We start from the raw sequence: 12,498 nt of genomic DNA, 5'->3' as shown, positions 1-12,498 counted from the left end.
AGCTCCCGTGGCGAAGTGTGTTAAAGCGCTGAGCTGCTGAACTTATGGACCAAAAGGTACCAGGTTCAAATCCCGGGAGCGGAATGAGCTCCCGCTGTTAGCCCCAGCTCCTGCCAACCTAGCATTTCGAAAACATGCAAATGTGAGTAGATCAATAGGTACCACTTCAGTGGGAAGGTAACGGTGCTCCATGCAGTCATGCCGGCCACATGACCTTGGAGGTGTCTACGGACAACGCCGGCTCTTTGGCTTAGAAATGGAGATGAGCACCAACCCCCGGAGTCAGACATGACGGGACTTAACGTCAGGGGAAACCTTTACCATTACCTTTTACTGTTTTTGATTTTTCATCATGTTGTAGGCATTGAATTTTGCCAAGTGTTGTAAGCCGCCCTGAGTCCCTTCAGGTGAGAAGGGTGGGATATAAATGCTGGAAATAAATAAATAATAAAGATGGGATATATTGAGCATGGTGATCAGATCATGATATGAATAAACACGTTCCACGTGCCATGTACCAGTAAGGCCTTCTTATGGACCACCCTGAGAATTTCAGGGAGGGCTGAAGCCCCTCAAGCCCCCCCCCCCCCCCAGAAAGTCATCAGTCCTGCCAGCAGAAAGGTTTGACCCACTGTTTACTTGGCAATAGAGGTGTGTGAGTTGGAGACACATACCTCTATTGCCAAGGAGAGGCAGGCATGCTTGTGCGTGGCAAGGCAGGGCAAGTGTTTGCCCCATCTGCTTGCAGAAAGGGGGTTAGACTGGGGAGAGGGAGCCCCCCCATCCTGGCGGCCTCCCATTGGCTCTGCAAGGGCGGTGGGCGGGAGCGGCTGGGCATTTGCAGGGGCCAAAGCCTCCCTCTGCCTCCCTCCCATTCTCTCTCCAGCGCTGTATTTTTAGCCGGCCGCTCAGGTCGGCTCGGCTCCCGTTGCAAGAGAGGCGGGAGGGGACGAGAGGGAGGAGGAGGCTGGGACCTCGGCGGAGAAGGGACCGCATGCCCGCCCGGCGGGGCTGCCTCCTCCTCCTCCTCCTGCTCTCGCCGCCTTGGGCTTCTCCCCTTGGGCTGCTGCGGCATCCGCCATCGCAGGGAAGGAGCTTCGCCAATGGCCAGCCCGCCGGCTGTAGACCTGGCCGAGGACGCCCCCCGCCCGGAGCCAGCCTTGGCCGAAGCTCAGCAATGGATCGAGGTAAACCCAAGGGGAGCTGCGCGTGTATCTTTCTCTCTTGCTTGCCTTCCCTCTGCAGCGCCTGGATTTGGCAGCCTCGGTCGGAGGAGGCAGCGTCCTCCCTCCTTTGCTGCCGCAGAATAGCACAAGCAGGAGCAGGTTAAACCAGTGGCATCGGATACTGGAGGGAGCCAGGAGGGAGACGTCTCCCTTTCCCTCCTCCTCCTCTTCAGCCCTCCCGTTTAAGCCCTTAATCGCATTTGCTTCCTTCTCTCTCTCTCGGAATGAAATGCAACGGGAGATCGTCGGCAAGGAAAGAACCTAGGAAAGGCTCGCATTCTGGCAGGTTCAAGTGCGGGAGGAGGAGGGACAATGAACCTGGTCCACGTGGGGATGGATGGCCCATAGAGAGAGAGAGAGAGAGACAGCCTTAGTTTCTGCGGCTCTTGCTTTTGGACTCTGAAACAGCAAAAGTACCTGGGATTCGCAGCCTTCTCTGGGCCCTTCCACACAGCCCTATATCCCAGGACATCCAGGCAGAAAATCCCACAATAGCTGCTTTGAACTGGGCTATTTGAGTCCACTGCTATATATTCCAGTTCAAAGCTGATAAGGTGGGATTTTCTGCCTGGATATTCTGGGTCCTCTCTCTGGCTCCTTCCACGCAGCTGAATAAAATCCCACATTTTCTGCTTTGAGTTGGAATATCTGGCAGTGTGGATTCCAATAACCCAGTTCAAAGCAGATATTGTGGGATTTTCTGTGAGCCTTGATATTCTGGGTTATATGGCTGTGTGCAAGGGCCCTCTCGCTTTGCCTCCTTGTCATGTTGCTCTACTGGCCCATGATTTGCTTTTCTGCCTGCCGTAGCATACAGAAGGAATGCCCAGCTTGCCAAAGTTTATATGCCACTTAGGGCCCTTCCAGACAGGACCTATATAATAATAATAATAATAATAATAATAATAATAATAATAATAATAATAATAATGCGAAATCCAGAATATCTATCTTGTTTGCTGTGTCATAGTAAAATAATAATAATAATAATAATACAACAGGAAAAACTCAGCCGCTATCAGGACCTCAAGATTGAACTTCAAAGACTCTGGCAGTAACCAGTGCAGGTTGTCCCGGTGGTGATGGGCACACTGGGTGCCGTGCCAAAAGATCTCAGCCGGCATTTGGAAACAATAGACTTTGACAAAATTACGATCTGCCAACTGCAAAAGGCCACCCTACTGGGATTTGCACGCATCATCCGAAAATACATCACACAGTCCTAGACACTTGGGAAGTGTTCGACTTGTGATTTTGTGAAACGAAATCCAGCATATCTATCTTGTTTGCTGTGTCATAAGAAAATAATAATAATAACAACAACTTTATTTTTATACCCCACCTCCATCTCCCCAAAGGGACTCGGGCAGCTTACAAGGGTCGAGCCCAGATAAAAACAGTAACAATGAAAACACATCAAATGAACAAAAACATGTGCAATTATAAAATCTAACATTAACCTATACAGGTAAAATAGCAAACTTAATAAACATGATCCCAGGATCCAATCCCAAATTTTCTGTTTATCCAGCATTGCAGATTCATATAATCCAGTTTAACACAGAAAACCTAGGGTGGGATCCAGGGATGTGAACTATTTTCACATCCTGCTCCTTTGGATCTTAATAATATAATAATAATAATAATATTTTGTGTTGTTGAAGGCTTTCATGGCTAGAATCACTGGGTTGCTGTGAGTTTTCTGGGCTGTCTGATCATGTCCCGGAAGCATTCTCTCCTGACATTCCACCCACATCTATGGCTGGCATCCTCAGAGATGTGATTTCTATTAGAAACTAGGCAAGTGGGGTTTATACATCTGTGGAAAGTCCAGGGTGGGAGGAAGAATGCTTTTCTGTCTGAGGCAAGTGTAAATGTAGCAATTAGCCAGCTTGATTAGCATTGCATAGCCTTGCAACTTCAAAGCCTGGCTGCTTCCTGTCTGAGGGAATCCTTTGCTGGGAGGTGTTAGCGAGCCCCGATTTTTTCATGTCTGGAATTCCCCTTTTTTCAGAGTGCTGATTTTTTAAAAATTTACTGTCTTGATTTTAGAGTTTTTTAAATATTGGTAACCGGTTTTAATTTAAAAACAAGACAATAAATAAAGAACAACACTCTGAAAACAGGGAATTTCAGACATGAAACAATCAGGCCCAGTTAACACCTCCCAACAAAGGATTCCCTCAGGCAGGAAGCAGCCATGCTTTGAATCTGCAAGGCTTTTCAATGCTAATCAAGGTGATCAGTTGTTACGTTCACACTTGCCTCTAACAGACAAGAGATATACATACTTCATGTCCCTAGTTTCCAACAGATCTCACACCTCTGAGGACGCCTGCCATAGATGTGGGCGAAATGTCAAGAGAGAATGCTTCGCATTCGACAACACATAATAATAATAATAATACTTTATTTGTATTCCGCCCTATCTCCCCAGGGGACTTAGGGCGGATTCCAGCATACAGAAACACAAAGGCAAACATTCAATGCCTAGAAACAACAAAACACAGAAAAAGGTAAAAGCATCTACACACCTGGGAAGGAAAAAGGCCCACAACACTGCCATCAAAGGGTTCTTCATGACAGGCCCTATATCCCAGGATCTGATCCCTGGTTTTCTGGTTTAGACCTGATTATATGAGTCTCCACTGTCAGATCATCTGGGATAAACAGAAAACCTGGGATCAGATTCTGGGATATAGGGCCTGTCTGGAAGGGCCCAAAGTTTCCTGCACACAGGAGAATCAGAACAAATGAGGAGAGATGGGACATCAAAGGTGAGAGCAAAACATACTTTCCTGCCAAAGCAAGGGTGCCTAAACACATAAGGGACCCTAAAGGGCCAAAAAAGACAAACACTCGGGTTCTTTTTTATTTTGCTTTTTAAGAAATTTGGAGTATATAATAGCACAAACAGTGAATAGGTAATAAACATCTACTGTGTGTACACATTGATAACAACAACAACAACAATAACAATCCTTATTTATATCCCTCCTCATCTCCCAAAGGGACTCGGGACGGCTCACAATATAAATAATTCAATAAAATACAATACATTAAATTACATAGAGCAGAATAAACCAATAATAACATAACCAATCATGGTAAATATTGAAGTATTTCTATATTATCTATCTATTCACCTTTTTATAAAATTCATTCTTTTCACCTTTGTTATCTCCCCTGCCCTCCCTTCACCTTTCACCATCTCCCTACCACATTTTCCTCTGTATTTTTTATCTTTAACCATGAAAACAATTTTCTTAATCTTGTACAATATCTATATTAGCCTCACCACTTCTTCCATATAAGCCACCAATTTCTCTTTTGTTTTTTTCCTGTGTTTTCCGGGCTGTATGGCCATGTTCCAGAAGTATTCTCTCCTGATGTTTTGCCCACATCTATGGCAGGCATCCTCAGAGGTTGTGAGGTGTATATGGAAAAACTATACATGCTGTATTGTCCGATCTGACTTGATCAAACAGGTAATTGTTATAATTTTCCAAATTCCATTTTTTTCATCTCCACCCCCATGCTATTACTACCTTTCCTGCTAGGATCATTACTTTCAATAAATCCTGTTTTTTTACATTCATCTTATTGTTCCCTATTATTTAGGCAGCCTTGCTTAGGCAGCTTACTTTTTTTACCTATACATTCCCCATATTTACCCTGTTTAAGTTTATTATATAGGCCTAATACTTTGATCCAGTTTTTATTTACCACTTTTCTATTATCCTATTTATGGGGACCATTTGATCATTTATGTCATACAGATCTTTAAAGCTTTTGTCCTTCCTGTCCTTCCACCAGTTGGAGTCAAGCTCCTCATTATCATAAAATCCATATTTACCTGAATTGGTATTTTAAATAGTTTCTCCATTTTCTTTACTATCTTTCTCTAGAAAATTATTTTCTTTGGGCATTCCCACCACATGTGGGCATACCACCTTTCATTTGCTCTACAATGCCAACATGTTGAGCTTATTCCCATATTTGAGAATTGAGCTCATGTCCTGTACCATTTCCAAATACATTTTTTTCTAACTCTTTTATACTTTTCCATTTTAATTTTCTTAACTCCCTTCCTTATTTCCTCTATTGTTTGTTTTGTGAGGGGGTCTCCTTTCTTCCATTTATTTTGTAGTGTTCTTACTATATATTCATCATATTTTATCATCAATTTATATATTGTTCCTTCTAATCCTGTCTCTGATTTCTGTCCTGTTATAAATATACTCTCCAGCTTACTTTCTTTGCTTATACATTCTTCATATTTCCCCTGTTTGTTTATTATATACTTTTATCCAGTTTTTATTTCCTTTTTTTCTGTTATCCTACTTATGGGGATCAGTTGACCATTTATGTCATACAGATCTTTAATACAATAGCAGCCTTTGTCCTTGATGTCCTTCCACCTGTTGGAGTTGAACTCCTTCTCATACAGGCATACTAAGATTATCCACTTTGATATTTCAGGCATCCATATATTCTCTTTAGAAGCCAAGATGACTGAACTGAGATTGTCCTATTTTGGACATCATCATCATCATTATTATTATTGGGTTGTTGTGTGTTTTCCAGGCTGTATGGCCATGTTCCAGAAGTATTCTCTCCTGATGTTTTGCCCACATCTATGGCAGTCATCCTCAGAGGTTGTGAGGTATATGGAGAAACTAAGCAAGGAAGGTTTATATATCTGTGGAAGGTCCAATGTGGGGGAAAGAACTCCTGTCTGTTAGAGGCCAGTGTGAATGGACAAGAGTTTCCCCCCCCCACCCTCTAGGAGAGAATACTTCTGGAACATGGCCATACAGCCCGGAAAACACACTAAAAGCCTGGGATTCTGGCCATGAAAGCCTTCGACAACACATTATTATTATTATTATTATTATTATTATTATTATTATTATTATTATTATTATCTTCACAACAAGATGAGTCCACAGCAGACACTCTGCTGGCTGTTGAATTGGATCACACGTCGGACACTTCCCAAGTGCCTAGGACTGTGTGATGTATCGGCAAATAATGCGAGCAGATCCCAGTAAGGTGGCCTTCTGCAGCTGACACATGGTCATTTTGTCAGCGTCGATTGTGTTTAAGTGCAGGCAAAGGCCTTTAGGCATTGCACCCAGTGTGCCAATCACCACTGGGACCACCTTGACTGGCTTGTGCCAGAGTCTTTGTAGTTTGATCTTTAAATTCTCATATCGTGTCAACTTTTCCAGTTGTTTCTCCTCAATCCTTCCGTCACCTGGGATTGCGACATCGACAATCCATACTTTGTGTTTTAACACGATCGTGAGGTCAGGAGTATTATTATTATTACAGTAGAGTCTCACTTATCCAAGCCTCGCTTATCCAAGTTTCTGGCTTATCCAAGCAATTTTTGTAGTCAATGTTTTCAATATATCGTGATATTTTGGGGCTAAATTCATAAATACAGTAATTACAACATAACATTACTGCATATTGAACTACCTTTTCTGTAAAATTTGTTTTATAACATGATGTTTTGGTGCTTAATTTGTAAAATCATAACCTAATTTGGTGTTTAATAGGCTTTTCCTTAATCCCTCCTTATTATCCAAGATATTTGCTTATCCAAGCTTCTGCCGGCCCGTTTAGCTTGGATAAGTGAGACTCTACTGTATTAACTTTATTTATTCCCTATCTTTCTCCCCATGGGGACTTAAGTTAGCGAACAATCCCACACTTCAGTCAAGTTTACAAAGCACAATACAAAAGTTAAAAACACTTAAATAGTAACAGTGTGATAAAAACAGATTAAGCAACAAATACACTTAAAAATAGCCATTAAAATTCACAACCCCATCCCCAATCCCATCCACACCTCTCCAAAGCCTACCCCTTCCCCTTCCCTAGATGCCTGCTGGCAGAAGACTGTCTTGACCTGCTTGCGGAAGGCCAGGAGGGATGTGGCCATCCTGATCTCCCTTGGGAGGGAGTTCCACAGTCTAGGAGCAGCCCCAAAAAGGGCCCTCTCCTGTGTACCCACCAAGTGCACTTGGGCGGGTGGTGGGACAGTGAGAAGGCCCTCCCAAGTACATCATAAGTGCCTATTACAGTGGTTCTCAACCTGTGGGTCCCCAGATGTTTTGGCCTTCAACTCCCAGAAATCCTAATAGCTGGTAAACTGGTTGGGATTTTTGGGAGTTGTAGGCCAAAACACCTGGGGACCCACAGGTAGAGAACCACTTGTCTGCTAGGTTCCTAGAAGGAGATACAGTCCTTCAGATATCCTGTATTATTGTATTACAGATGGGTGAATTCCGTCAAGGAAGCCATGGCCCTGAGTTTACAAGACCTGATGACAGGGTGACTTGGGGGCGGGGGAGGGGGGTCTTTCCTTCATGCGATCAAATCCAGCTTGATGTCAGTTAACAACACCATCTGTTGTCATAATAGCCTACTGTTGGAATCCTTTCTGTAGGCTGTATGCCTTAAACTTACATTTATCACTGATGTGGCATTAGAGTTTGTACAGTAGTGATTAGAATGTGGAAGGATGGGTGATTTGTTTTTGTAATTCTGCATATATAATGTGTATTGGGAATAGCATTTAATTTTCTTGTACGATGTACCATGACAATAAAGTTATACATACATTCAACATCCTGGTTATTACATGGGCAAAGTCTAGCACTGTATGGGACTCTTGCAAATCTGCCTCAAAGCACTTTGGATGGGAACACATTGCCCCTTGCCTTGGAGAATAGGCAGCAATATTTGGCCACGGTCAAGTTCTTAAGATAATTTGCTTCATGAAGAGTCCCAGCATAATATATGCTTGGGGTACAAAAAAAAACCAAAAACATGAGCGAGAATGCAGCACACAGAAGGCGATGTCCCACAGTCTTTGTTTAATAGATTTAAGTGCCATGTCATAACCCAGATGAGATAAGAGGTCTTATCTGTGTTTGAGTGGTCTTATCCGTTTATGAATCTGCTGCGCACTTTTTCCGCTGAGCAAATTGGGTCTTTGGACCATAATAAAGATTGATTGACTGAATAAAGTTAGTCTATTATATTCTTATTAGGCAAATTTCAAACTGCCTACTTCTGTACTTTGGGTACTTTGGTTGTGTTTTTCCTGCATGGCCTGGGGTTGGACTAGATGGCCCATGCGGTCTCTTCCAACACTATTATTTTATTAACCTCATGCAAACTCTGCAATTTCGACTAGAAGGCTTTCAAGACAGGTTTCTGTGATCCAATGTGAGGCTGTTTTCTTCAAGTAGAATGCAACCCTTTCTGTGTCATATGGATGCTTGTGTAGTGCTTGGTTTGGCATTTTGTTTTATATTGCATCTCTCCCATGTGAGTTCAAGAAGAGAATAAGCTCTTTGTCTATATCAGGCTTGAGAAGGATTCTGATAATTCTGGTCTCAAGCAAGGAAAGCCTTCTTAGCCACACTTCCACTGCATTTATTTATCCATATTTAGAAAAGTATTGGGGAGTCTGCTTTCAACCCACAAAAAAGTCTGCTGGGCAATTTACACATTTAAAAATGGTAATAAATGTTAATATTAGTTTCTTGCTATTTGGGGGGGGGGGGGGTTGTTGTGTTGTTATATGGTCGCTTGGTTACATATTATTTACATCCTCAAAAGGAGTGTATAAGTGATAGCAGCTCACCCACACGTTTCCTCTCCATACTGTTACTGATCTAGTTACTTTTCTCACCGTCTGGCTCTATTCCAATACTGGTCGCACTTGGAGAAAAGTGGCTGGAGCAGTGGAGCTCAAGATAGTGAAATGGAAGAAAGTTCCCACACAAGCTTTTTAGGTTAAAAAAATTAACCTAAAAAAAATAAACACACTCTAAATATTCTCCTGTGTATATGTGAATGGGGAAAACACATGTTTAGCTATATTTGGTTTGGTCTCAATGTCTTCTAGTAGGTATATGCCTTTGTACATAGTTTCCATTCAGGTCCCCTGGATTTGTTATACCCAAGTAAATATTTTTGATAGATAATAGAGTTTATTATGTAATTTATTTAAGGCACTTGCCAACCATATCTTTAAAAATGTGGGAGGGGGGATGTTTTTTCCCTACAGCATGACTGCTTCTTTTATCATCGCCTGATAAGAGATAGTGAGTGTGATTTACAGTCTTTGAACAATTCCTTCGCTCTTGACTGGCTTCAGTATGTTGAGCTGGATTTACTTACAAGTAAGTCTGCAAAGCACTACAGTTGACATCTTATTTGCATGGGAATCTATCTCACAGCTACATGTGCTTCTATTTAAATACTAGCTTGGGTACCTGGCATTGCCCCGGTTATTTGAAAAAGTCATTTTTTTAAATTGTACAAAATGCATAAGGTTGTGGGTGAACTACACCTCACATCATGCCAGGTTAACCCCGAAAAACCACCAGTACTTAAAGTTTGTTCTGTTGGGCAAGTTTGCTCATGCATCATGGGTGAGGTTCAGTGTGCTCTCTGGCTGTAGTGTAAACTACAATTCTCACTATGGTGAGTCCGTCCCCTCAAACCCCTCCAGTAGGTTGAGTTAGTCATGCGGGTTCTGTGTGCCAAGTGTGGTCCAGGTCCATCATCAGTGGAGGTCACACTTTATCTGGTTGTGGGTGAACTACAACTCCCAGAAAGAAAGATTAGTTCCCCTCAGACCCCTCCTGTAATCAAATTTCAGCATTTCAGGTATGTGTCCCAAGTTTGGTCCAGATCCATATGTGTTTGGGTTCACAGTGCTCTCTGGATGTAGGTGAACTACAACTTCTATAAATCCTTCCAGAGACCTCCAGTATTGTTCGTTGGTCATGAGGGTTCTGTGTGCCAAGTTAGTTCCAGGTCCATCATTGGTGGAGTTCAGAGTGCTCTTAGATTGCAGGTGAACTATACATTCAAATACCTACAATTCCTATAAATCATGGTGAATTATCTCAAAATCTCTCTAGTATGTTCAGTTGCTGATCAATTCCTCTGTTTTCTGTGTGCCATAGAAAAGAATAGGAAAGAGTCAAGGGAGAGACCGTGGGTGGGGTCATTCAAATTCCACACCAATGGAGAGAGTAAGAAACACTGGGATGTCTGTAGTGGAGGAAACACATAAAATTTAGGATGAAATTGTCCCCTTATTAAAGCATTCACTTGGGTTGTGGGCAGTATTGTGTTTGTGGAGGATGTTGGCAGGGCTCTTGGACATTTTCATGGCGCTCACTATCACCTGTAATGTCATTGGAGGGAGGGTCATTGGTGCCTCCTGAGTAGTCGGAGCTATAGCTGTTTGTGGAGGCAGGAGCTTGTCTGTGTAAGTGGACACCCCAGACATGCACACACATATTTTCACTTTTATTTTGTGTATAAATTAAGCCCATTAAGTTTAAACCTGATTTGGACAGCTTCCTTTAAAAAAAATAAACGAGTTGCAGAAAGAGTTTGTCTGGAGTCAGACATCGCAACAGGTCGCTCTGCTTAATATAATACCGAAGGAAAAACTTCTGATCTTCTCTTCATGGTTCTCCTGGAAATTGTGAGGTCTCATAATACCATAAGTCATGATTTCATATTATGTGTGATTGAAGTTGTTAGTCTGTTCTGGAGTCCATAGAATGGTATTGCAGTGAATTCTGACTTAAATCTAGAAATCTCTGGTACTGTTTGTGCAATGTCATGTCCACACTGGAGATATAGTAGAGTCTCCCTTATCCAACCTTCGCTTATCCAACGTTCTGTATTATCCAATGCAACTGCCTTTTAGTAGTCAATATTTTTGTAGTCAATGTTTTCAATACATTGTGATGTTTTGATGCTAAATTCGTGGATACAGTAATTACTACATAACGCTACCATGTATTGAACTGCTTTTTCTGTTGATTTGTTGTAAAACATGATGTTTTGGTGCTTAATTTGTAAATTCATAACATAATTTGACATTTAATAGGCTTTTCCTTAATCCCTCCTTAATATCCAACATTTTCACTTATCCAACGTTCTGCCAGCTCGTTTATGTTGGATAAGTGAGACTCTACTGTACCTGGATTGCCAATCTACTAACAATCCATGTTAGCAGAAGCCTAGAACAAAACCCAATCATGGATTCTGGCTTGTTAGGAAAGTAACAGGCTACTAAACCTGGTATGGCTATAACGCTAAGCCAACCAGCACTGTCATTTTCCTAAATTATTTAATCTCTCCTGCTAGTAGGCAAACCCAAATAGAAGTGAGTGAGTATCCTGTACTAGCAGTAAGACAGACTTTATAGCAAAGCTGACTTACTATTATGCATGAACTATGAACTATATGTGATTTGACAAAGATGACAACAAAATATATTGTTCAAAGCTGGTTTTAGGAGTGGGAATTAGAAAATGTAAGGGTATCTAGAGTTTTGTTTCTGTGCTATATTATGTACAGATTTGCATGACCAGAGAGACATTACTTTAAAAAAAGTAGAGTGTGGGTTGAATCAAGATTTCAAAATGTCAAGTACTCCTTAAGGATTTGCATGCCGCTGCCCACCCTGATTTGTGCAATGCGAGATGAAACATAATAGTTGGCTGTACTGGACTCGCCTTAAAATAGATATTAATGTAATAACCATTGCACACGAGCTGTCTGTCTTTATTAGTATATATATAGAACTGTTTGCTGCATCTACAAGAATGGTTCAATTGGAGTGGATCCTGGAGCCAAGTTGGAGTTCAAACGCAGATCTGCTAGGTAGCCTTTGGCAAGTAATTATGTTCAAAGGCTTTTCTGAACAACCTGTTTAATATAGGAACTGATTTTGTTGCTTCCTTGTATTAAGCCATGTATCTTCCTGTATTCTTTTTGGGATATGGCATTTTCTTAGGGCTTTATCACACCAGCTTGTTGTCTTGCAGCAATCATGTTATTTAAGCACACAGAAACATATCAACATGGAAACGACCACTTTCACATCATATCTCCAGTATGGTGCAGCTTGATCCTACCCTTCTACCCATGTCTTCTCTATTTAGTACATGCATGTTGTTTAACCTTTTTCCATTTTCCTATGCTGCAATTATACCATTTCTTGTAAATGAAAGGCGCTGCCATAATTGCAAATTTTGATCCACTTTGGCAGCACAATTGTGCAATTGTGGCCAGACATTTTTTTTCCTGTATATCATAATGTCCTCTTTGTGAAAACATCAGAAATTGAGTGACTTAACCCTGTGTCAGGATAGAGAGGGGAAGAAGGGGAAACTCATACCCACTTGCACCTCATGACTGCTGGGATACTGAAACT

General features: G+C 41.8%; 1 protein-coding gene across 8 annotated transcripts in view; it reads left to right on the top strand.

Moving 5' to 3' along the window:
* Positions 1-867: 867 nt before the first annotated feature.
* The window catches only part of limch1 (LIM and calponin homology domains 1), a 261,489-nt gene continuing 249,858 nt past the window's right edge, over positions 868-12,498 (top strand). For 3 of the 8 annotated variants that reach the window (XM_008111641.3, XM_062981645.1, XM_062981642.1), the window contains exon 1: positions 868-1,187. In XM_008111641.3, coding sequence (XP_008109848.2) covers positions 1,104-1,187 — 84 coding nt within the window. In that variant the 5' untranslated portion in view covers positions 868-1,103. The remainder of the gene's footprint in view (positions 1,188-12,498) is intronic. The other 5 variants (XM_062981646.1, XM_062981644.1, XM_062981650.1 and 2 more) reach the window with 3 other exon arrangements.

The sequence above is a fragment of the Anolis carolinensis genome, chromosome 5 (genome assembly GCF_035594765.1).
Source record: "Anolis carolinensis isolate JA03-04 chromosome 5, rAnoCar3.1.pri, whole genome shotgun sequence".
In the NCBI taxonomy this organism is placed as follows: domain Eukaryota; kingdom Metazoa; phylum Chordata; class Lepidosauria; order Squamata; family Dactyloidae; genus Anolis; species Anolis carolinensis.
This window is presented reverse-complemented; position numbering and strand designations above follow the sequence as displayed.